We start from the raw sequence: 19,981 nt of genomic DNA, 5'->3' as shown, positions 1-19,981 counted from the left end.
AAATTTTCCAGGTATGTCCCATCGACAAAAAGCAGAACCAGATCTAAACTGGACAATTACCGGCATGTCAGGCTCCTCTTGATCAAAGTGGTAAAACATGTCATTGACAGTGCTATCAACTTCTTCAGCAATGACCTTCTCACTGACATTCAGTCTGGGTTTCACCAAGAACATCTTGCTTCTGATCTCATTACAACCTTGGTCTGAGCACAGACTAGATAGTTGAACGTGAAGAGAGGTGAAGTGATTGCCTTTCAAATCGACACAGTATTTACAGGAACAGGAATAGGCCATTCAGCCTCTCAAGCCTGTCCCACCATTCACTGAGATCCGTGCTGATATGTGGCCTAACTCCATACACCTTTGACCCATATCCTTAATACATGTGCTTAATAAAAAATTGTCTATCTTAGATTTAACAACTGACCCTGCATTCATTGCTGTTTGTAGAGAGTTCCAAAAATTGACCACCTGTAGAAGTGTTTCTTAACTTCTCTCCTGAATTCCCTGGCCCTAATTCTCAGATTGTGCCCTTTTATTCTTGAATCCCCAACCAGTAGAAATAACATGTTTATGCATTTTGTCTGTCCCTGTTAATTTAAAATCTTAATCAGATCACCACTTAAACTTGTAAATTCCAGAGAAAAAAGGCCTAATTTACATAATCTCTCCTCAGAACTTAAGCCCTGAAATCCAGATATCATTCCTGCAAACCTGTGTTGTATTTTGTATATCCTTCCCAAGGTGTGATGCCCAAATCTACACTCAGTACTCCAAGTGGGGGCTAACCGGGATTTTGTATAACTGACAGATTTCGGCAGTGAGCAGCCCCAGCAAAAGTGAGGCTAGTGGAAACTGCAAGGTGAGCGGATGCAGGCTGGTGACCCAGTTGAAGTCATACTTTGCACAAATCAAGATGGTTGTTGAATCCATATCCCCAGTTCCTGGGTTTCAGGATTACTAGTCCAGTGACATTACCACTACGTCATTGCCTCCCACAAATGGATTGAAAGTGGTTTTATTCAAACCCTGATTTACTATTGGTGTAAATCAATTTTAAATCACAGAAATTGACTTTAAAATATAGTATACCAAAATACTTACTGATTTCATTACTATGCAGTGGTCAGCTTTTTTATTTCTACTCTGAAAATAAGCTTAATTTTAAGAGCTGCCACAAAAGCTCCTAAAGGAGACCCATCATTTTGATAAATTCAATCTGGCATTATGGTTTTTTTTTAAAAAACAGTTAAAAGATTTACACCAGAAAATCTGTCACAATCTGGTAGAAGCTAACAATATGTTACGATTGAAAAATGAATGGTTGATTTAACTAAATTTTAATGTTCTGGAGGTTGAACAAATGGACACCTTATGAGCATAGTTGACTCTTCATAATGCAAATATTCGAGCATTAAAATACAGCACAAGAGGTGCCGGATTAACATGGTTTCTAGTGTACTGTCCATTATATCAATAACACATGCCTGATGCACGACAGCGCAGTTCTTAACTCGATTATCAACAGAGCAGAGGAATAAATGAGAAATGCTAAAACTCAGCATTCCCAAGCAAGTTCCTGTTTGTTCAGCTCGTTTTTACCATTGCCTAAATAAAAACCGAAAGAACTGTGGATACTATAAAACAGAGATTGCTGGAATAGGTCAGCAGGTCTGGCAGCATCTGTGGAAATTGCCTGTCTTGATTAAGACTGGATAAGTTCTTAAAAACTGGCCACAGCCATGCACTTCCAGATGTATGAATCAAGAAATGTTTTATATTAACCGTGTGATTATTTTCTAACTTGTTTGATGCTCTGGGAACATAGTCTGAAAACTTATATTGGTTCCAATGAGACTGGGTGTTTCACATAATGTGGTTTTGCTTAATGCAATGGTTTTCAAAAACGTAACTGCCACATTAATAGAGGAGTACCTGTGTCTTACAGTATTTCAATTTTATAAAAGTTGATGCCTTGAAATAAAAACTTAATTTTCTAACTAATATTTTTATTATTATGATAAGCAACAATTTAGACATGGGAAATTTGCTACTGAATCATTAAAATAAAATTTAGTAGTTTACTTTGTTTTCTTCTCAAGGTTGTTTCTAAATATTCATAATTGATATGTCATTGGTGTAATTTTGAATTAATCAACAATGTCAAAAGCAGTGTTTTCATTCACTTTTTAAGCTTTTGAGATAAATAATGTTAGTACTGGGGAATAAAACACTTCGATTCCAGGTGCCCAACGTGAACAAGATTAACTCCAAAATTAGTTCCAAAGACTTTATCGAGCAAATGCCACCTCTCTGAGGAGAATCTTTGGTTGTGGCAACTCTTTCTTTGATATCAATTCTCCTAATTCTCTTCCCCTCTTCATGCTGCTTTTCTTATCTATACTTGCCAACTAAATATGCATCTTTCTATAAAATATTTCTGTTAGCTCTGCAGGTGTAGTATGCCACATTATGTTTTTTCTCCATTATATTTTGAATGGTTTACTTCTAATTTTTATATTGTTACTTTGTTTGGGTTTCTGCTACTAAAGTCAAGAATTATATCCTATTTATGCCAACTAGGAAAAGTTAGAAATGTAACAGATCTTTTACAACCAAAGCTTTAATAATTATTTTGTTGTGGTGCAACTAGCATTTGGGATTCTGGTTGGAAATCCATGAACACAAACCTTTTTTGTCAATCTCTGCTCCTGAATTGTCTTTATATAAATAAGCTAAAATGCTGGATTTACAGATGCAAAATTGTCATAGCAATTTTAATAAAATTTTGAGAAAAATCATATTACAGTTAACTTTAATCCAGAAATTATTATGAATTCACCTTTTTGATACATGCACTTCATTTTCAGAGGTTTACCCAGTAATATCAGATCTCGAACACAAACACCACCAAGTGGAATGAGAAACGTTGCTGGAACGAGCTCAGTGAACAAAAAGACCTACAATGCAGAAAACTACATAAGGTGATATGGTGTTTAATATTGTTTAACTGGAACAGAAGGAAACTGTTCTGTTTAAGCTATTTTAATGTCAATTTTATATATAAGAATTCACGTCTGGTTGATGATTTTTATTTGGAATTCAATTTGAAGTTTGCAGTATTTAATTTTTCTCCACATATTCTTGAATACGTTGACAAGATGAAGAAAGTGTTTATCTTTTCTTTATAATTTATATACTCAGTAATGCTGTAATGTGTTGCAGCTGAACATTTGTAAGATTTTGTTTTCCATTTGATGAATTGTGAGGCATGAATTGCTCTGATAAGGCATTTATTGCTTGACAAGTTATTCTGAGAGGGTGGTGCTGAATCCTTTTCAATGTTGTTGCCCCATTGTGTTACCACATGATTTTAAGCATTGATGTTAGGAAGGGAAATCCAGAATTTGTACCCAGCATCAGTTTTTTAAAAAAGGAATGCCATATGTGCACCATATGTTCAAGTCAGGTTGGTTTGGAGGTAACGTTATGTCAAGTATAACTTCTTAAGAATTGGTTTACGTTTATTTCAAAACTTGCATCGCAGATTTGGTAGAGTGAACAATCTCACTGGCAGGTTCTGGAAATGATAATCAAACTCCCAGCTATAGGCAAATAACTCCAATGTCTGGTGAATGTATTTGGAGAAATAAAGGCTAAGGAAGTAACCTCTTGACAAGAAAAAACTTGGGAGAGCCCAAAGGGAGATTGACATCTAAATATGTAAACTTTCCAGCAACTCCTGTAACCAAACTGGTGCAAAATACTTCTGATATTGTTTGCTCACCTAGGAAGGACAAGAAGGGAACCTCAGGGCCTCCATAACTTTTGCTCAGGCTTGCACCCGGGAGAGAGCATTCCAATTTCACTGTAAATTAGTAACGCAATTATGGGAAACATCAGTTGTGAGCTATAAGTCTAACTCAATTGTTGTGAGGAGCAGGCGCAACATATTGTCTGCAGGTGGGAAGGACCATATTCTCCCCCAGGTCAGCTATGTTACAGCGATTTCAGAACTGCCTGAGATCAGCATTGGCATCAAACAGGATTGTGTTCTGGCAGCAACACTCTTTTTGCTGTATTCTTCTATCTGCTGCTGTCATATGCCTTCAGGTCATCTACAGAGTATGTCTGCCTATGTACCAGAGCTGATGGAAAGTTTTTCAGTCTTGCTTGTCTAAGATCCAAGACACAAGTACACTTGGTTGTCATCCAAGAGTGGGTGTAGGTGGATAGTGCTGTGCTAGCATGTCATTAAGAGGAATGACTTCAGCATGAGACTTACTAATGCCTGTAAAGAACTTGATTTGCCATCAACCTTCGATAATGAAATGGCTACATCCTAGACGATGAATGGACACTGGTTAGCTTCACATATATAGATACCACAATCACCAGCACCATGCCACTTGATGCTAAAATAAACTCCAAGCTGAATTTTTTGGAATCACATCAACCTAATTGTAAACACTGAGCTGCCAAGCCTGTGTCCTCAATACACTCGTCTACACTGATGACACCTGGACAATATATGCTAGACAAGAGGAAAGGCTGGCCATTTTCCACTTTCACTGTCTCATGTGGACATGAGCAGGCATATGCTGTTTAATTCCTTCACCAAATTGTATAAGATATTGTTTAATCTCATTGTAACCCGAATTCCACATTCTTACCCACCTACAACCTTTTACTCCCTTGCTTGGCAAAACTTTATCCAACTCTGCCTTATAAATACTCAAACTCTGGTTTCCTCAACTTTTTGACAAAGTGTGTCCCAAAAAGCCATGACCTTTTAAGCAAATAAAGAATTTGCCTCATCTGTCCCCGTAACCCCTTATTTTTAAACATGACTACTAGTTCTGGATTCTTCCAAAAGAAAAAACATCCTTTCCACATCCAAACATTTTCACATTCCTGGAGTAATACTTCCATCTGGGAGAGAAGGTTGTATGGAGATGGGTGCTCTTTGTCAAGCAATACCAAAGATTATTCTGATCATTGAGGGTGAATCGAGAGTTGTGCAAACTGTTTCCTCTTCAAGTCTAGATGCAAGGGCCTTCTACATGGTGGCCCTTGGAAACTTCATCCAAAGACACCATTTCAATGGGAGATAGGACAATTAGCCCATTTCACCCATTAAGCCTGCTCCAGCATCCAATCATGGCTAATATGTTTTTCAATCGCATTCTCTTGCCTCCTTGCCATAAGCCTTGATCCCCTTACTAGTCAAGGTCATGTCTATCTCTCTTAAATACACTGAATGACCTGGCCTCCACAGCCTTCTGTGGAAATGAGTTCCATGGGTTGACTACCCTCTGGCTGAAGAAATCTCAATTCTGAAGGGTCATCACTTTAGTCTGAGGCTGGAACATCTCCACATCCACTCTATCCAGGCCTTTAATATCCTGTAAGTTTCAATGAGATCATCCCGCTCATCTTCCTAACTCCATTAAGCAAGGATGTTGCCAGGGTTGGAAGGTTTGACCTGTAGGGAGAGGATGAATAAGCTAGGACTGGAACATTGGAAGCTGAGGGGTGACCTTATAGAACATAGAACATTACAGCACAGTACAAGCCCTTCGGCCCTCGATGTTGTGCCGACCTGTCATACCGATCTGAAGCCCATCTAACCTACACTATTCCATGTACGTCCATATGCTTATCCAATGATGACTTAAATGTACCTAAAGTTGGCGAATCTACTACCGTTGCAGGCAAAGCGTTCCATTCCCTTACTACTCTCTGTGTAAAGAAACTACCTCTGACATCTGTCCTATATCTTTCACCCCTCAATTTAAAGCTATGCCCCTTCGTGCTCGCCATCACCATCCTAGGAAAAAGGCTCTCCCTATCCACCCTATCTAACCCTCAGATTATTTTATATGTTTCAATTAAGTCACCTCTCAACCTTCTTTTTCTAATGGAAACAGCCTCAAGTCCCTCAGCCTTTCCTCGTAAGACCTTCCCTCCATACCAGGCAGCATCCTAGTAAATCTCCTCTGCACCCTTTCCAAAGCTTCCACATCCTTCCTATAATGCAGTGACCAGAACTGTACACAATACTCCCAAGTGCGGCCGCACCAGAGTTTTGTACAGCTTCACCATAACCTCTTGGTTCTGAAACTCGATCCCTGTATTAATAAAAGCTAAAACACTGTCTGCCTTCTTAACAGCCCTGTCAACCTGGGTGGCAACTTTCAAGGATCTGTGTACATGGACACCGAGATCTCTCTGCTCATCTACACTACTAAGAATATTACCATTAGCCCTGTACTTTGCCTTCTGGTTACTCCTACCAAAGTGCATCACCTCACACTTGTCTGCATTAAACTCCATTTGCCACCTCTCAGCCCAGCTATGCAGCTTACCTATGTCTCTCTGCAACCTACAGCATCCTTCGTCACTGTCCACAACTCCACCGACTTTAGTGTCGTCTGCAAATTTACTAACCCATCCTTCTATGCCCTCATCCAGGTCATTTATAAAAATGACAAACAGCAGTGGACCCAACACCGACCCTTGCGGTACACCACTAGTAACTGGTCTCCAGGATGAACATTTCCCATCAACTACCACCCTCTGTCTTCTTTCAGCAAGCCAATTTCCGATCCAAACTGCTATATCTCCCACAATTCCATTCCTCCGCATTTTGTACAATAGCCTATTGTGGGGAACCTTATTGAACACCTTGCTGAAATCCATATACACCACATCAACTGGTTTACTCTCATCTACCTGTTTGGTCACCTTCTCAAAGTACTATAGAGGTTTGTGAGTCAAGAGGGGCATGGATAAGGTGAATAGCCTTTTCCCCAGGGTAAGGGAGTCCATAACAGCAGGTTTTAGGTGAGGGGAAAGATTTAAAAGAGATATAAGGGGCAACATTTTCACACAGGATGATGTGTATATGGAATGAGCTGCCAGAGGAAGTGGTGGATGCTAGTACAATTACAACACGTAAAGGACAGCTGGATGGATATATGAAGCAGAAGGTTTTAGACAGATATGGGCCAAGTGCTGGCAAATGTGACTCGATTAGTTTAAAATATCTGGTCAGCATGGACGAGTTGGACTGAAGGTTCTGTTTCCATGCTGTCCAGCTCTTTGACTCCATGTTGCCTCTTACTCCTTGAAAATCCAACACATTACCTGTGCCAACCTTGACTTATTTGAAATGGAACCTCAATCTGTATCTGAAACCTGCAAGGCTTAGCAGTCAGGTGCTGGAAAGTAAGATCTAGTTTATTCAGCTGATACAGACATGGGGCTGAATGGTTTCTTTGTATTGTAACTTTTCTATGATTCTAGCCCGTCTCTTGTAAGGCAACCAACTAATCCAGGTAACAGTATTATCATTCTCTGAATTACTTGCAATGCATTTATATCCTTCCTTAAAGTTAGGAGATCACATTGTACTCCATTTGCTAGATCTTTGCCCACTTTTTCACTTGATCTATTTCATAGTCTTTTGTAACCTCAAGTTCTCTACACGGTTTACTTTTCTACCTTTCTTTGTGTCATCTGACATTTCAGCAACCATACCTTCATCCAAGTCATTTATACGAAACATTTTATATATTTAAATCATAAAAGTTTTAGAGTATGTTTTTAAAAAAGGCAAACAGCAACAAAAAGCTCAGTTGGCCAAGAGAGCCCAATGAGAATAATGAATCCTGCATCTTTTCTGCCCAATGTAGTTCTCTGCAGCAAATGTGCCAGAGACTGCCATCCCAGAGTGGAGATCCTGAGCCACATCAGGCAATGTTTAACATAGAGTTAACCGCCATGGTTCAAGCAATCACCTTACAAAATCAAAGCCAGTTAACCATCTCAGATTTGGAAAAAAATGTTTTTTTGGGAGGGATTATTCCAAAAGGATAAGGGAAACTATATTAATGGTTTCATAAATTGAAAAGAAAATACTGAAGACAGAGAACTAAGTTGTGCTAAATCTTGGAATGAACTTCCAACTACAATCGTACCACAAATAAGATAACTAAATAGCATCAACCAATTCATATCTTATGTAAACTCACCTGATGCTGAAACTCTTCGCAACCCTCTGGACTGAACAATACCATTGCATTCCTGGCTAGCCTGTCATGTTCTACTCTCTTTTTAAACTTCAGATTATGCACAACTTCTGTTGCCTGTGGCCTATTACCTGTGCTAGCTTGCATTATGCAACACTTCAATTTTAAAATGCTCATATGTTTTAAGTCTCTCCATAGCCTAACCCTTTCCCTATGTCTGAGTGTCTCCACCCCACAGCTGTACAAGATGTGTTCCTCAAACGCCAACTTCATGGCTATTCTGTCACTTGACTGCTCCCTAAGTTCTGAAGTTCTCTTCCCTTTGTATGCTGCTTCCTTAAATCTACCTCTTTGTTCAGACCTTTCACGTCTACTTAATATAATATGTAGCTACATGTCAAATTTCTTTTCATCATCTTTCTGTGAAGCACCTATTGACTTTATTATGTTAAAGGCCTCAAGGGCAATTAGAGATAAAGAATAATGCTGGCCTAGCCGTTGACATTCATGTCCTGTGATTGAATTTTTAAAAGTACAAATAAAGTTGCATGCGTTACCATTGAGATTGCCCAATATTGCAATGTGATTATACTTGTGAAAGGTTACAGTTGCAGATCTTTTTTATTTATATATATTATATATATGTGTGTGTGTGTGTGTGTGTATGTATGTGTGTATATGTGTGTGTGTGTGTGTGTGTATATATGTGTGTGTATATGTATATATGTTAATGTTTTGGAATAAAGGCCTAGATCTTCCAGTCTCTGGATCACCAGATGTATGATCCAAGATTTGCATCAGAACCCCCTACAAATTTAACATATCGACTCCACAAGAATTGGCTTGAGCTTGCAATGGACAATTCCGCAGTACCCGAGACCTTCATAAAAAAGAACTTGTAAATTTGAAAAGTGTTGGAACTTCAGCGAATTTTTTTTACAATTTCAAAGCTATGCTTTATTCATAAAAATGTCATTTACATAGTCACTAAAGGTGTTCAATTCTATGCAATCTTTGCATATTGAGAACAGCTATAAACTTAGGACATTTTTTTCTTTACAAAACAATATGTACATGCATTCGAGGCATCAGCAGGATCCAATAACTGAATGGATCCCACTTAAACTTTGGTAGATGGTGGTCTTTCCCTGCTGCTCCTCGGCTGCAGCTGCCCCAAGCTTTAGTGCTTTAGCGATCAGCACAAAGCCCTGGACCTTGGAATGTGCCAGTCTGCATGATTTGATCGAGGTCCGAGGTCTGAAGACCAGCAGGTTTCGGGCAGACCAAGAGCGTCTTTCACAGAGTTGATGGTCCTCCAGGCACATTGATATTTGTCTCAGTGTACATCCCAGGGAACAGCCGGTAGAACACACAATCCTGCATCATGGAGCTGCTCGGGACAAACCTCAACAAAAAACCACTGCATCGCTCTTCCTTTGACTTCCTTTGCAAAAGCACATTCCAGAAGGAGATGTGTGACAGTCTCTACCCCCTACCACCAACCCTCCACCCTGTAGCCACTTTGAGGGCAGCGTGTAATGGTGCAGATTGTCCAGGCCTACATGAAGGAGCTCACAGGTAGTCGCCTTCTCCCTACCAGCCGAGCTATGTTATTGGTGCTTGTTGGAAAGTTCCCGTGATGTGGCATTTTGCCAGATGTTTTGACAGTCTGCGCAGGCAACAACTCAACACGATCCACCTTCTCCTTTCCACACAATGTCTGGAGAATGCTACGTGCTGACAACTTCCTGATGGATTTGTGGTCAAAGGTGTTTTTCTTTGCAAATTTCTCCATGAAGAACCGGTGATACAGAACAATCCAACTGTGGATAGTTACCCAGGAACTGTTAGACAAATTCTAGTTTAATGCCTAGGTAATACCAAAATTCACTCCCAATCGCTTTCATTGTCTCCCCACCTAACTTGATTCGCCCCTACCATCTGACTATCCACCCCCATTTGTGACTTAATATGATAACCTTGTCCCCATTATTCCCAACAATGCCTTTGACCCATTCAGCCATGTGACGCCCATTGACCCTATTAATACTGGACACATAAACTTAAGAGACCCAGAATAACCAAAGTGGGGTGTACCATCTGCACCTATTCCATTTGCTGCTGCCTTTGTGGATTCCTGAGTCGACAGATTTCTTCTACATTGTGGATCAAGCGTTTGATCAGAAAAGACGTATCTCCATAAAGTAGACATTCCTGTAATCTGTGCTGGATATAATAGTCCCAGTACTGATCTGATATTTTGGGCTAATTGTTTTTCTCTGCAGATGCTTCTGACCTGCTGAGAATCTACAGCATTTATTGTTTGTATTTCTAATTAACACTTAGTTTTTCTTGGCCAGTTTTGAAACCTTGTTGTTGGTTGAAGCTTAACTCTCTTCCTTTTCATTAAGATAAGTCAAACTTCTCTTTTACAGGAATAGTGTGAAATCTGGTTCAGACAGCAGGGACAGTTCCCTGCACTTTAATGATGGAATCATGAAAGCCAATGTTAGAAGTTCAGCTGGACAGCAATTGCCAAGATTTTGTCATGAATGTGGAACCAAGTATCCTGTCGAGTGCGCAAAGTTCTGTTATGAATGTGGAGTGAGAAGGATGACCCTTTGATCATGCAGTATAAATACATTCAAGGAAAACATGTTGATGCAATTTTCAAAGCTTGTCACTCTTAAGCTTTGCACTGCTCAATGATACATGACCAGGTTTAAGCAACTGTCTGAAAACTTACATAAATGCATCTTGTAATGGCAAAGTACTTTAATCTCTGAATTCTGTGCTGTGCAAAGTAGAAAATGTGAAATAGTAAGATTCACTGATTTGAAGATAAATCCCTTTTTGCTGTGTTGTTTACAGTTGGCAGTCAGATTATAGCAGAATTCTTGATTTCTGTTCACTTAACTGCACTAAAATTGCAGTCAGCCTGGTGCCTTCACCATGAATCTTAGGCTGGGAGAAGGAAAGCATGTAGTCAATGAGTGTTTACTGTATGTATTGTAAAGAAAGTTTCTCTAGTCAGGTAAAAGAACATTCAGCATCTTTTGTGTCTAGTAATTTGCATAATAATAGTTAAATGAAGAAATTAAACAATTTAATTGGGATGGGAAGGAAGAAAACTTACCCCTATTTTTACTTGTGGCTCAGCATTGAGTTTTCACCCAAAGAAGACAACAAACCAGCCATTCATTGAATACATTATAAATTTGGCAAACCAAGTGGAAACATTCTGTCGATTAATAAAGAACAATTAAAACTGAACATATAATATGAACATTACAGCTCACGAGTTAATAGGAGTTGTGAGCTTGCTCAGCAAGTATGTGTAAAACCAAGTCTAAGTGTTACCTCATTTATCTATTCGTTACTTTAAAAATACGAGTCACATTATTGTACAAAATTATTTTAAAAACAGCAAATTATGCAAAGACAAAATTACTGGAGTTTGAAGTGTTTGTGGATGTTTTCAGTATAAAATGTATTATGTTAGTGATTGTATATAGCTTTTAGGTTGATACACTACGAAATGATAAATGTTTATTTCAACTACTGATTGCTTCTAATCATCGGAAATAATTCAAACACCAGGTAGTTATACTGTTGATGAAACTACTTATAGATAGTCCAGCATTGTCACAATAATCATTGAAGACCTTACCTTGTCCCCAAAGACAAACCTAAATCATACATACAGGCTATATACTGCTTATAAATTGGCATATACCAGCGTGATGCTGTTGAATTACAATTCTCTTGCCTTGCAATTTTATTTGAACCAGCTGAGTTAGCTCCTCAAGGGTCTATAGTACCCATGAACACACGTGTTTTTCACGTGTCAAGGGTGTTTCATGTGAATAATTTGTTTCTAATGAGAAAAATGAACCCAACATTAATGTTAAAACATTCAAATTTAATATACCAAAATCATAAGTATTGCTGAAAAGGCAGGGCTGGTTGATATTTTCAGATTGGTCTAATTCATTAAAGTACGAGCTTCGATTCAATGGTGGCACTCACCTCTGAATCAGAAAGTTAAGAATTCATGTGTCACTGCCAAGATTTGAGCTTGTAATCTGGACTGGTAAGTCAATGCAGTCCTTAAAATCATAAGATGTAGAAGCAGAAGTAGGCCATTGAGTCCATAAAATCCAAGAAGTGTTCCACTGTCAGAGATGCTATGCTATCTTTTTCATAACACATGAAAGGGGTTCCAACATGAATTTTTGGGGATGTACGAGTTCCATGGGAAGATCTAGACTGGTGAATCAAAGACCCATCTGCCTTCTCAGGTGAAGTTAATAAGATCTCATCACTATTTAAGAATGCACAGGGAGGTTCTGCTGACATTCTGCTGAATAGCTATTCCTCAGCCAAAATAATTTTCGGAAACTAACCGGTTATTTCTCTCATTGCTGCTTTGGGGACACGGCAGTTTCCTATATTTTCTTATAAGATGACTGCATCTGAAAAATACCGAATCATCTTTAAGCTCATTTGAAGTTTGTGGGAAGTGTTGTAGAAATTAAAGTTCTTTTGATCATTAATATGAAAGAATGTAAAACTAGTCACTAATATGACTTGGTAATTGCTGACACTTATTAGAAATAGTAATACTGTTTATTTTAAGAAAATTCCTTCCTTCATTTAAAACAAAGTAAACATACTTTTAAAAAGTGCCAAGGAGAGAGTTTTAAATTTGCATGTTGGTATCACATGGAGTAATCTTGATGTCTGTTAAGCAGGGGCAGAAATTGAAACATGATAAAGCTATTTGCTCAGAAGTATCATTGCAGTTTCTTGATTGTAAGTAGAAAGTAAAGGCTCCAATATACAAATACTGAATGTTGATTATATTTGGAAGCAGTTGTAAATTGTTGCTGATGTTATTACCTGTTAATTAACACTGCTTTTTCTTTCTCACTGTAAGTTGTACACTGTTGCATGCTTTGAAAAATGTGAATCAATATGAGAATGGCTTTTAAATTCCTATCATACTGCTTTGTCAATTATTTCCCCATGTACTAGGAAGACGTCTGACTAGAAATAACATAAACAGTGTTCTTGATACATTTTCTGAAGAAGGGTCCTGACCCAAAACACCAACTTCCCTGCTCCCCTGATGCTGCCTGGACTTCTGTGTTCCTCCAGCTCCACACTGTGTTATCTCTTACTTCTTACATTAAATGATGTGATTAACAATCAAAACAAGATGTAACACTCAAAAAAATGGGTGGGCTAAGTTTAGCTCATATTCAAATTTTGAAATCTGAAACATCATAGGAGACATATTAGCAATTTTAATGTTTCAGTGAGGCAGGCAGATGCTATCAAAAGTGCAGAGCAGCTTAAATCACTGACCGGGTGGGAGGGAGAAGAAGACATATTCAGGGAGAAGTGCCTTTATTACACTTCTGTTGGCCAAGAGGTGCAGGAATACTCATTGTCAGTGTCTCCTCCACATTACAGGAATTGGACACCTCACACTCCAGTTTACTTATAAATAGTAAGCCCTCATTTAAAGTTGTGGTTGCATTATTGAAAATCACAAATTAAATGAATCGAATTCAAGTGAAACACAGTTTCCCATTGAAATATAAAGGTTAAAGCTAAACTCCCCCTGAAGAGGTCATAATTGACCAGCTCCATCTGGTGGTAGATATTTGACTAACCTCTGCCATTTAAATATAGTCTAAGACTTTGCATGAAAGTTCAGGACAGCAAACGGGTGAAAGCAGAGGACAGGAATAGGAGCCATAGTGGGGTTGGGGAGGGGTAAAATCAAGAAAGCCTGAAGACAGAGGAAGGCCAGGCAACTGAGTGCAACAGCAAAAACATGGGGGTAATGTTTTGAGTGCAGGTAGACCACTCAAAGTCTGCCATGTAACTTTAACCTGAAATCCAACAACAAACAAATATACTGGCATCTTTATTAATGATTTTAAGCAAAATGACTGACTGGGTCAACCTTTAACTGGCATTTACTGTACAGAAATGTCACACACAGATCAGTGCCTTCGCTTTCTAATTTGCTCGTGTGGGTGCATGTAATAAAGATCCAAAGTACTACGCTAATAGAATTGCTAGTTTTTCAGCTATATTTTCACTTTCCATCCAAATTATATTACCTTTAACTCATTATCTGGTGAAGTGTTTGTTTTATAATAAAAATAAGCTAAGGCAAAGTAATTATTATTTACTTGTACTATTTTTAACATATATTACAAGCTGATTAAACTCTGGGAAAGTTCTCAGCTCTGCTATTTAGTATTTTGGCACATCTTGTTAATTTTTTAATTAGCTGCATATTTGTTATCTTGGAATGTAATTATCAGGTTTCCGTGTAGAAAAATATGGAATCTGTCATCAATGTTACACCTAAGGCATCTTTAGAATTAACATGTTTACCGCTCATATTTCCATCTGGGTAAAGTATAGGTGAAATGTTTGTTCATAGAATTAAGGTACCTGGAGCAGAAACATAATTAGGAAGCTTTATTCTCAAAACTGTTTGGGACCTCACTGTTCCTTTAGCCTTAACATTTTCTTCAGAGCACTATTTGTCCCTGAATTTGTTTTAGCTCTGAAATTCAGATTAACTGTAATAATTTTGAAATCCGTAAAATAACAAAAACTTCTCAGCAGTTGGAGCCTAAATTTATTCTGTTAAGAGGATTTGAAGAGTAGCTTCAATTAATCCTTTGAAGACCCTGGAACCCTTTCAGTCTCAAAACAGAAGTGATATTGAATAAACCAGGAATTGTTTGACGTGCTTATTGTGATTTTATTGTGTCTATATGCCTCAAACTTGCATAGCCATTAGGAACATTTTTTAAATCATTCACGTGAAAAGGTACATACCAAATCCAATTTATGTTTCCTAAATGCAAGTATCTTGCAACCTCACTCTTAAGTTTGATTGTGATTTGTAGAAGTTAGGCTCATGTGTTTTTTCTTCTAAACCAATTTTGTCCCCAGTGCCGTGTTCCTGAAAACATCTCAACTTTATTTTAAAAAGTGCTTTTAGATCATTGCTGTTCATCTCCATTACCCATAGCTGTAATATTGCCCTACCCTTGTCACTTAATTGACTTCTCGTGTTATTGCACCCTTTTCCCAAAGCAGTACCAGAAATGTTTTGGGATTCCTGGTTTTATCTTTCTCATTTGACTAAATGTAGGTTAAGCTCACTCCGATTTTGTTTATCATGTGCAACATAAACTTTTAAGTTTGCAGGAGCAACCTCAGCTCTCTGAGCTGCAAAACTGGGCATTTATATATGACAGTGTACTTCTGTTAATATTTATATGAGCAGATCTCCACCTTCTAATAATTGGCTGGGCAACAGAAGTTGTAACTGTATAAGGAAGGCCAGTCTAATAGACTGATTTACTCCATATCAGCTTGTTATAGTAAGAGCTTAAAGTGAATAAATGGACAAGGAGATCTTGGTATACAGGTCACTAATCGTCACAGTGCAACAAGGTGCACTGTAACAAGAAAATGGAATCCTTAATTTCATACTTAGAGGTAGAGAGGACAAAAATAATGCTCAGATTGTGCAACGGCACACCAGTTGTTTAACAATTTTGGCCTCTGCTTTATTAGAGGTATTAAACCAATACAGGAAGATGATAGCATGGTGGTAGTGTACCTAGACTAATAATCCAAAGGCCCAGCACTCTGAGGACATTGTGTAACATTCCACCACAAAGCTGGAAATTTAATTCAACTAATTTTTTAAAAAAAGGAAACAAGATTACTTGAGAAAAGTGAAATATTAAAGGGTTTGAGGTAGGGGGAGAACAGGACACTAGGTAATTCATGAAAAACAGTGCTGTAAATAAAACAGGGGTGAAAGACCCTGTTCTATGATCTAGAATTCTTTGGCCAGCAAGCATTTTTATATTTTAAGTAATACCTAAGTTATACATACTTAATGGACATGTAGGCACTTGTTTCTCAATGGTAATTTAAGTCGCCAGAACAGATATTGCAAAAAGTAAAATATGGGATAAAGCTTGCCGTAGCCTGAATGAAAGCCAACACAACTACTGATATTTTCAATTCCTGAGTCTTTCCATCCTGTGCTGGGTAGGATTTCTGCTGTAAATCATTAAAACTAAGCCTATTTTACACACAACCCTTTAGAGTGAACAGTGAAAGGTTATAGCCTGGACATTGGCCTGTTTCAAGGCTGTTCCTAATTTAAAGATGGCTCTGCAACATTTTATCTTAGTATATGTATGTATTGAAAACAACTGATTTAGATATAACAAAACATAATGAATTCTTTGTGATCAATGCTTTTGATTTATAGATATTTCCCTCAAAATTGAAAAAGTTGTGTAACAGCCAAGGTATGAGATATGAATGCAACTGAAGTGAAGGGTTTTTTACATGCAGTTAGCAGAGAACAGATCTATAGCCTCACTGTATTTTTAAATTATGAGCAGTGTAGGTGCAAAGGCAATGGAGCCAGAGTCCATAGAATCTCTCCAGTGTGAAAGCAGCAATTCAGCCCAGAGTCTATGCCAACCCTCCAAAGATCAGACCACCCCATCACCCTCTCCCTGCAGTTCCCCAAGGCTAATCCATCTACCCTACACACTATGGACAATTTAGATCATAGAATCCCTACAGTGTGGAAACAGGCCCTTCAGCCCAACAAGTCCCCACTGACCCTCAGAGCATCCCACCCAGATCCATCCCCTTATAACCCACCTCATCTACACATCCCTGAAAACTACAGGTAATTTAGCATGGGCAATCCACCTATCCTGCACATCTTTAGACCAGGGAGGAAACCAGAACACCTGAAGGAAACCCACGCAGACACAGGGAGAATGTGCAAACTCCACATGAACAGTTGCCCAAGGGTAATTGAACTCGGGTTCCTGGTGCTGTGAGGTAGCAGTGCTAACCACTGAGCCACCGTGCTGAGTTGAAGGAGTTAGAGAAAGCATAAAGATTAAAGGTAATAGACAACAGGAGCTGTTGGACCAAATACTGACAACCATGTGACAGCAGTCACTTGGTGTTGAGAAGCCAATCTATAGTTGAAAATGTCAGGCAAAAAAAATTCAAGCCCAATCATAGGCTAACCCTAACCCTATCATAGTACTTCAGAAAATCCTTAGAAACATGAATGCATTTAAAATATAAAATGTTCAAATGCACAGCTATGCAGAAATGGTGGCATAGGGTTATGAATGTACAACAGTCTTTGGGAATGCTTATTAGTTAGTCACCTACTAGTGCTGAAGAGTATAAAAGCTAATTATTTAAAACAAACATTTTAATTATTTTGACATGTCTGCAGCAGGAATTTTAACATATAAAAAAATGACTATTTAATGAGGGCTTGATTCCAATGGCAGCTGCCCCAAACCAGCTCTGTTGCGGTGAAACATAGGATAGTATTGAGGCAGTTATATTCTATTCTGTCTTTGGTTTTATTTTACTCATTTCACATCCCACAAACACTATACAATGCAAAACAGAGAAACCCATGTAGCATTTGGATGTGATGACTGTCAGATTTCTATATTTTTGCGTCTTGGAAATTCCATAATTCTTGAGATATTACAAATTATGTTCATTGCTCATTAACTTTTCCAGTTTGTTGAATGGTCTCACTACAGCCCCCCACTTTTATGCAAATACTAATTACTGGAATAAATTTATTCCCACATGTATTTGGAATCCTTGTTCATTTGCAGTAAGTATATGTTTCTTCTGAAATGGTACTGCACAGCTCAAAGAGTTAATCTTTTCAAAATTTGTGATATATATTAGCATATTTGAAGTAACTGAAGTGTTAATATATGTATTTGTATTTTGTGGGATCAGATTGGTTCTAATAAAGTGATGTATTTGATTCTTATTGTAAAGAACCTTATAAGAGACTAGAACTTGTTGTAATGAGATTTAAGATGAAGGGGGAGTTCCATAACCTTACATAAAATGAAAATCAGAAGTCAGGAATCAGATGAAAGCTGTCTAATCAGTTAATGTTTTAAGTGAGCTTTATGTTTTAAAAAGACAGTGTAACAAAAACATGTTACTATGTTAAACGTATTTCCACCTATTTCCATAAACAATGTTTTCAGTGATTTTAATGTTTTATTTAAAAATTATGTACGTAATTTTATTCTTGCAAGAATTTTTATGAATGGAAATTATATTTACCCTTCAACTGAGTCCCATAAGCATTCCACCATATGACTGATTTCAAACCAAGCCAATTACAAAGCAAATGTATTTCAAAATAAACAATAATATATTTATATTTCTTGTAATGTTTTGATCAATGTAAATGTTATTCTGCTGTTGTTAATTAAAATATGAGATAATGTACAACAATCAGGAATAAAGTGCATGCCTTAATCAAGATTACATCTATTTCTGTCTACAATTATTTTGTTATAAAGGAAGCATGCCTGCTAAATCAAAGTAAACAGCAGTTGCCTTTTGCCAAAAGTGATAACCAATTATACATAAATTACTATGTACTTATACTTAAATCTGTCAAATGCACTTCTAACATTTTGTATTTAACTGGCATTTTGACAAAACAGTAATGTCTTCAGTATTTAATTTGAGCTTTCCCTGTGGACCTATTGTTGGACTCCTCTTTCTCATCTGCATGTTGATATTGCTGAAGGGTAACCAAAACCATAGCATTGTTTTCCAAAAGCATACTGATGATACTGGGTGAATAGAAAAGACTTCCAGGTAAATATTGGAAGAACTATCTTCGGGCTCATCCTCACCACTAATTCTGCCCCTCTCAGCAACAACTTTTTTTTAGACTGAACCAGATTGTACGCAAGGGGTGATGGCCTTAGTGGTATGATCACTGGACTGTTGATCCAGATACCAGACAACATTCTGGGGACCTGGGTTTGAATCCTGCCATGGCAGATGATGGCATTTGAATCCAATAAATAATGGAATTCAGAATCTTATGATGACTGTAAATCCATTGTCAAATGTCAGGAAAACCCCATCTGGTTTACTAATTCCCTTTAGGAAGGAAACTGTCATCCTTAGCCTGGTCTGGCCTACATGTGACTCCAGACCCACAGCAGTGTGGTTGACTCTGAACTGTTGTCTGGGCAACAAATGCCAGTCTAGTCAGTGATGCCTTCATCCTGTGAATGGATATAGGAAGCAACTTTGGTGTCCTGTCTGACCCCCAGTGACTGTTTAGCTTCACCCCTGTAACATTGCCTATCTGTCAGAATAGAATAGAGCCTCTCCAGTGTGGAAGCAGGCCATTCAGCTCCTGGTGCTCTTAAGGCAGCAGTGCTAACCAATGTACCACCGTGCTGCCCCCTAGAATCATTGAATCCCTACAGTGTAGAAGCAGGCCATTCAGCCCATCAAGTTCACACTGCCCCTCCAAACAGCACTCTACCCAGATCAATCCCCTCTATCCTTGTAACCCTGGATTCCCCATGGCTAATCCAACTTTACTGGATAATTTAGCATGGCCAATCCGTACAACCTGCATATCTTTGGACTGTGGAAGAAAATTGGAGCACCTGGAGGAAGCCCATGCAGACACAGGCAGAATGTCTCAACTCCACACAGACAATTGCCGGAGGGTGGAATTCAACCCGGGTCCCTGATGCCAACAGTGCCACCCTGCCACTCTCTTCATATCTTTATTGCCTCTACAGTTGCCAATTGTTAATCTCTTGGCCTGTTTCCATGTTTTACCCTTTTTATACCCAAGGTTATCCAAAGTTCTGTTGCCTCTATCTAACTTGCAATGATTCATCAAACCAAAGTGGAGACAGTAGCAGAAGTAGTTGAACAAGTGGTAACAGCCCAGAGAATCATAGAATCCCTACAGTGTGGAAACAGGCCCTTTAACCCAACAAGTCCATATAGACCCTTAGAGCATCTCACCCGGACCCATTCCCCTTATA

The 19,981-nt window shown here is 38.3% G+C and overlaps 1 protein-coding gene across 1 annotated transcript in view; it reads left to right on the top strand.

Annotated features, from left to right (window-relative positions):
* The window catches only part of zc2hc1a (zinc finger, C2HC-type containing 1A), a 61,570-nt gene extending 43,149 nt beyond the window's left edge, over positions 1–18,421 (top strand). Inside the window, exons 8-9 of the mRNA XM_048529679.2 lie at positions 2,871–2,984; positions 10,469–18,421. Of these exons, the coding sequence (XP_048385636.1) occupies positions 2,871–2,984; positions 10,469–10,658 (304 nt within the window). The 3' untranslated portion in view covers positions 10,659–18,421. The remainder of the gene's footprint in view (positions 1–2,870; positions 2,985–10,468) is intronic.
* The last annotated feature ends 1,560 nt before the right edge of the window (positions 18,422–19,981 follow it).

The sequence above is a fragment of the Stegostoma tigrinum genome, chromosome 5 (assembly GCF_030684315.1).
Source record: "Stegostoma tigrinum isolate sSteTig4 chromosome 5, sSteTig4.hap1, whole genome shotgun sequence".
NCBI lineage: Eukaryota > Metazoa > Chordata > Chondrichthyes > Orectolobiformes > Stegostomatidae > Stegostoma > Stegostoma tigrinum.
The sequence above is the reverse complement of the archived record's forward strand: the minus strand, read 5'-3'. Positions and strand labels throughout refer to the sequence as shown.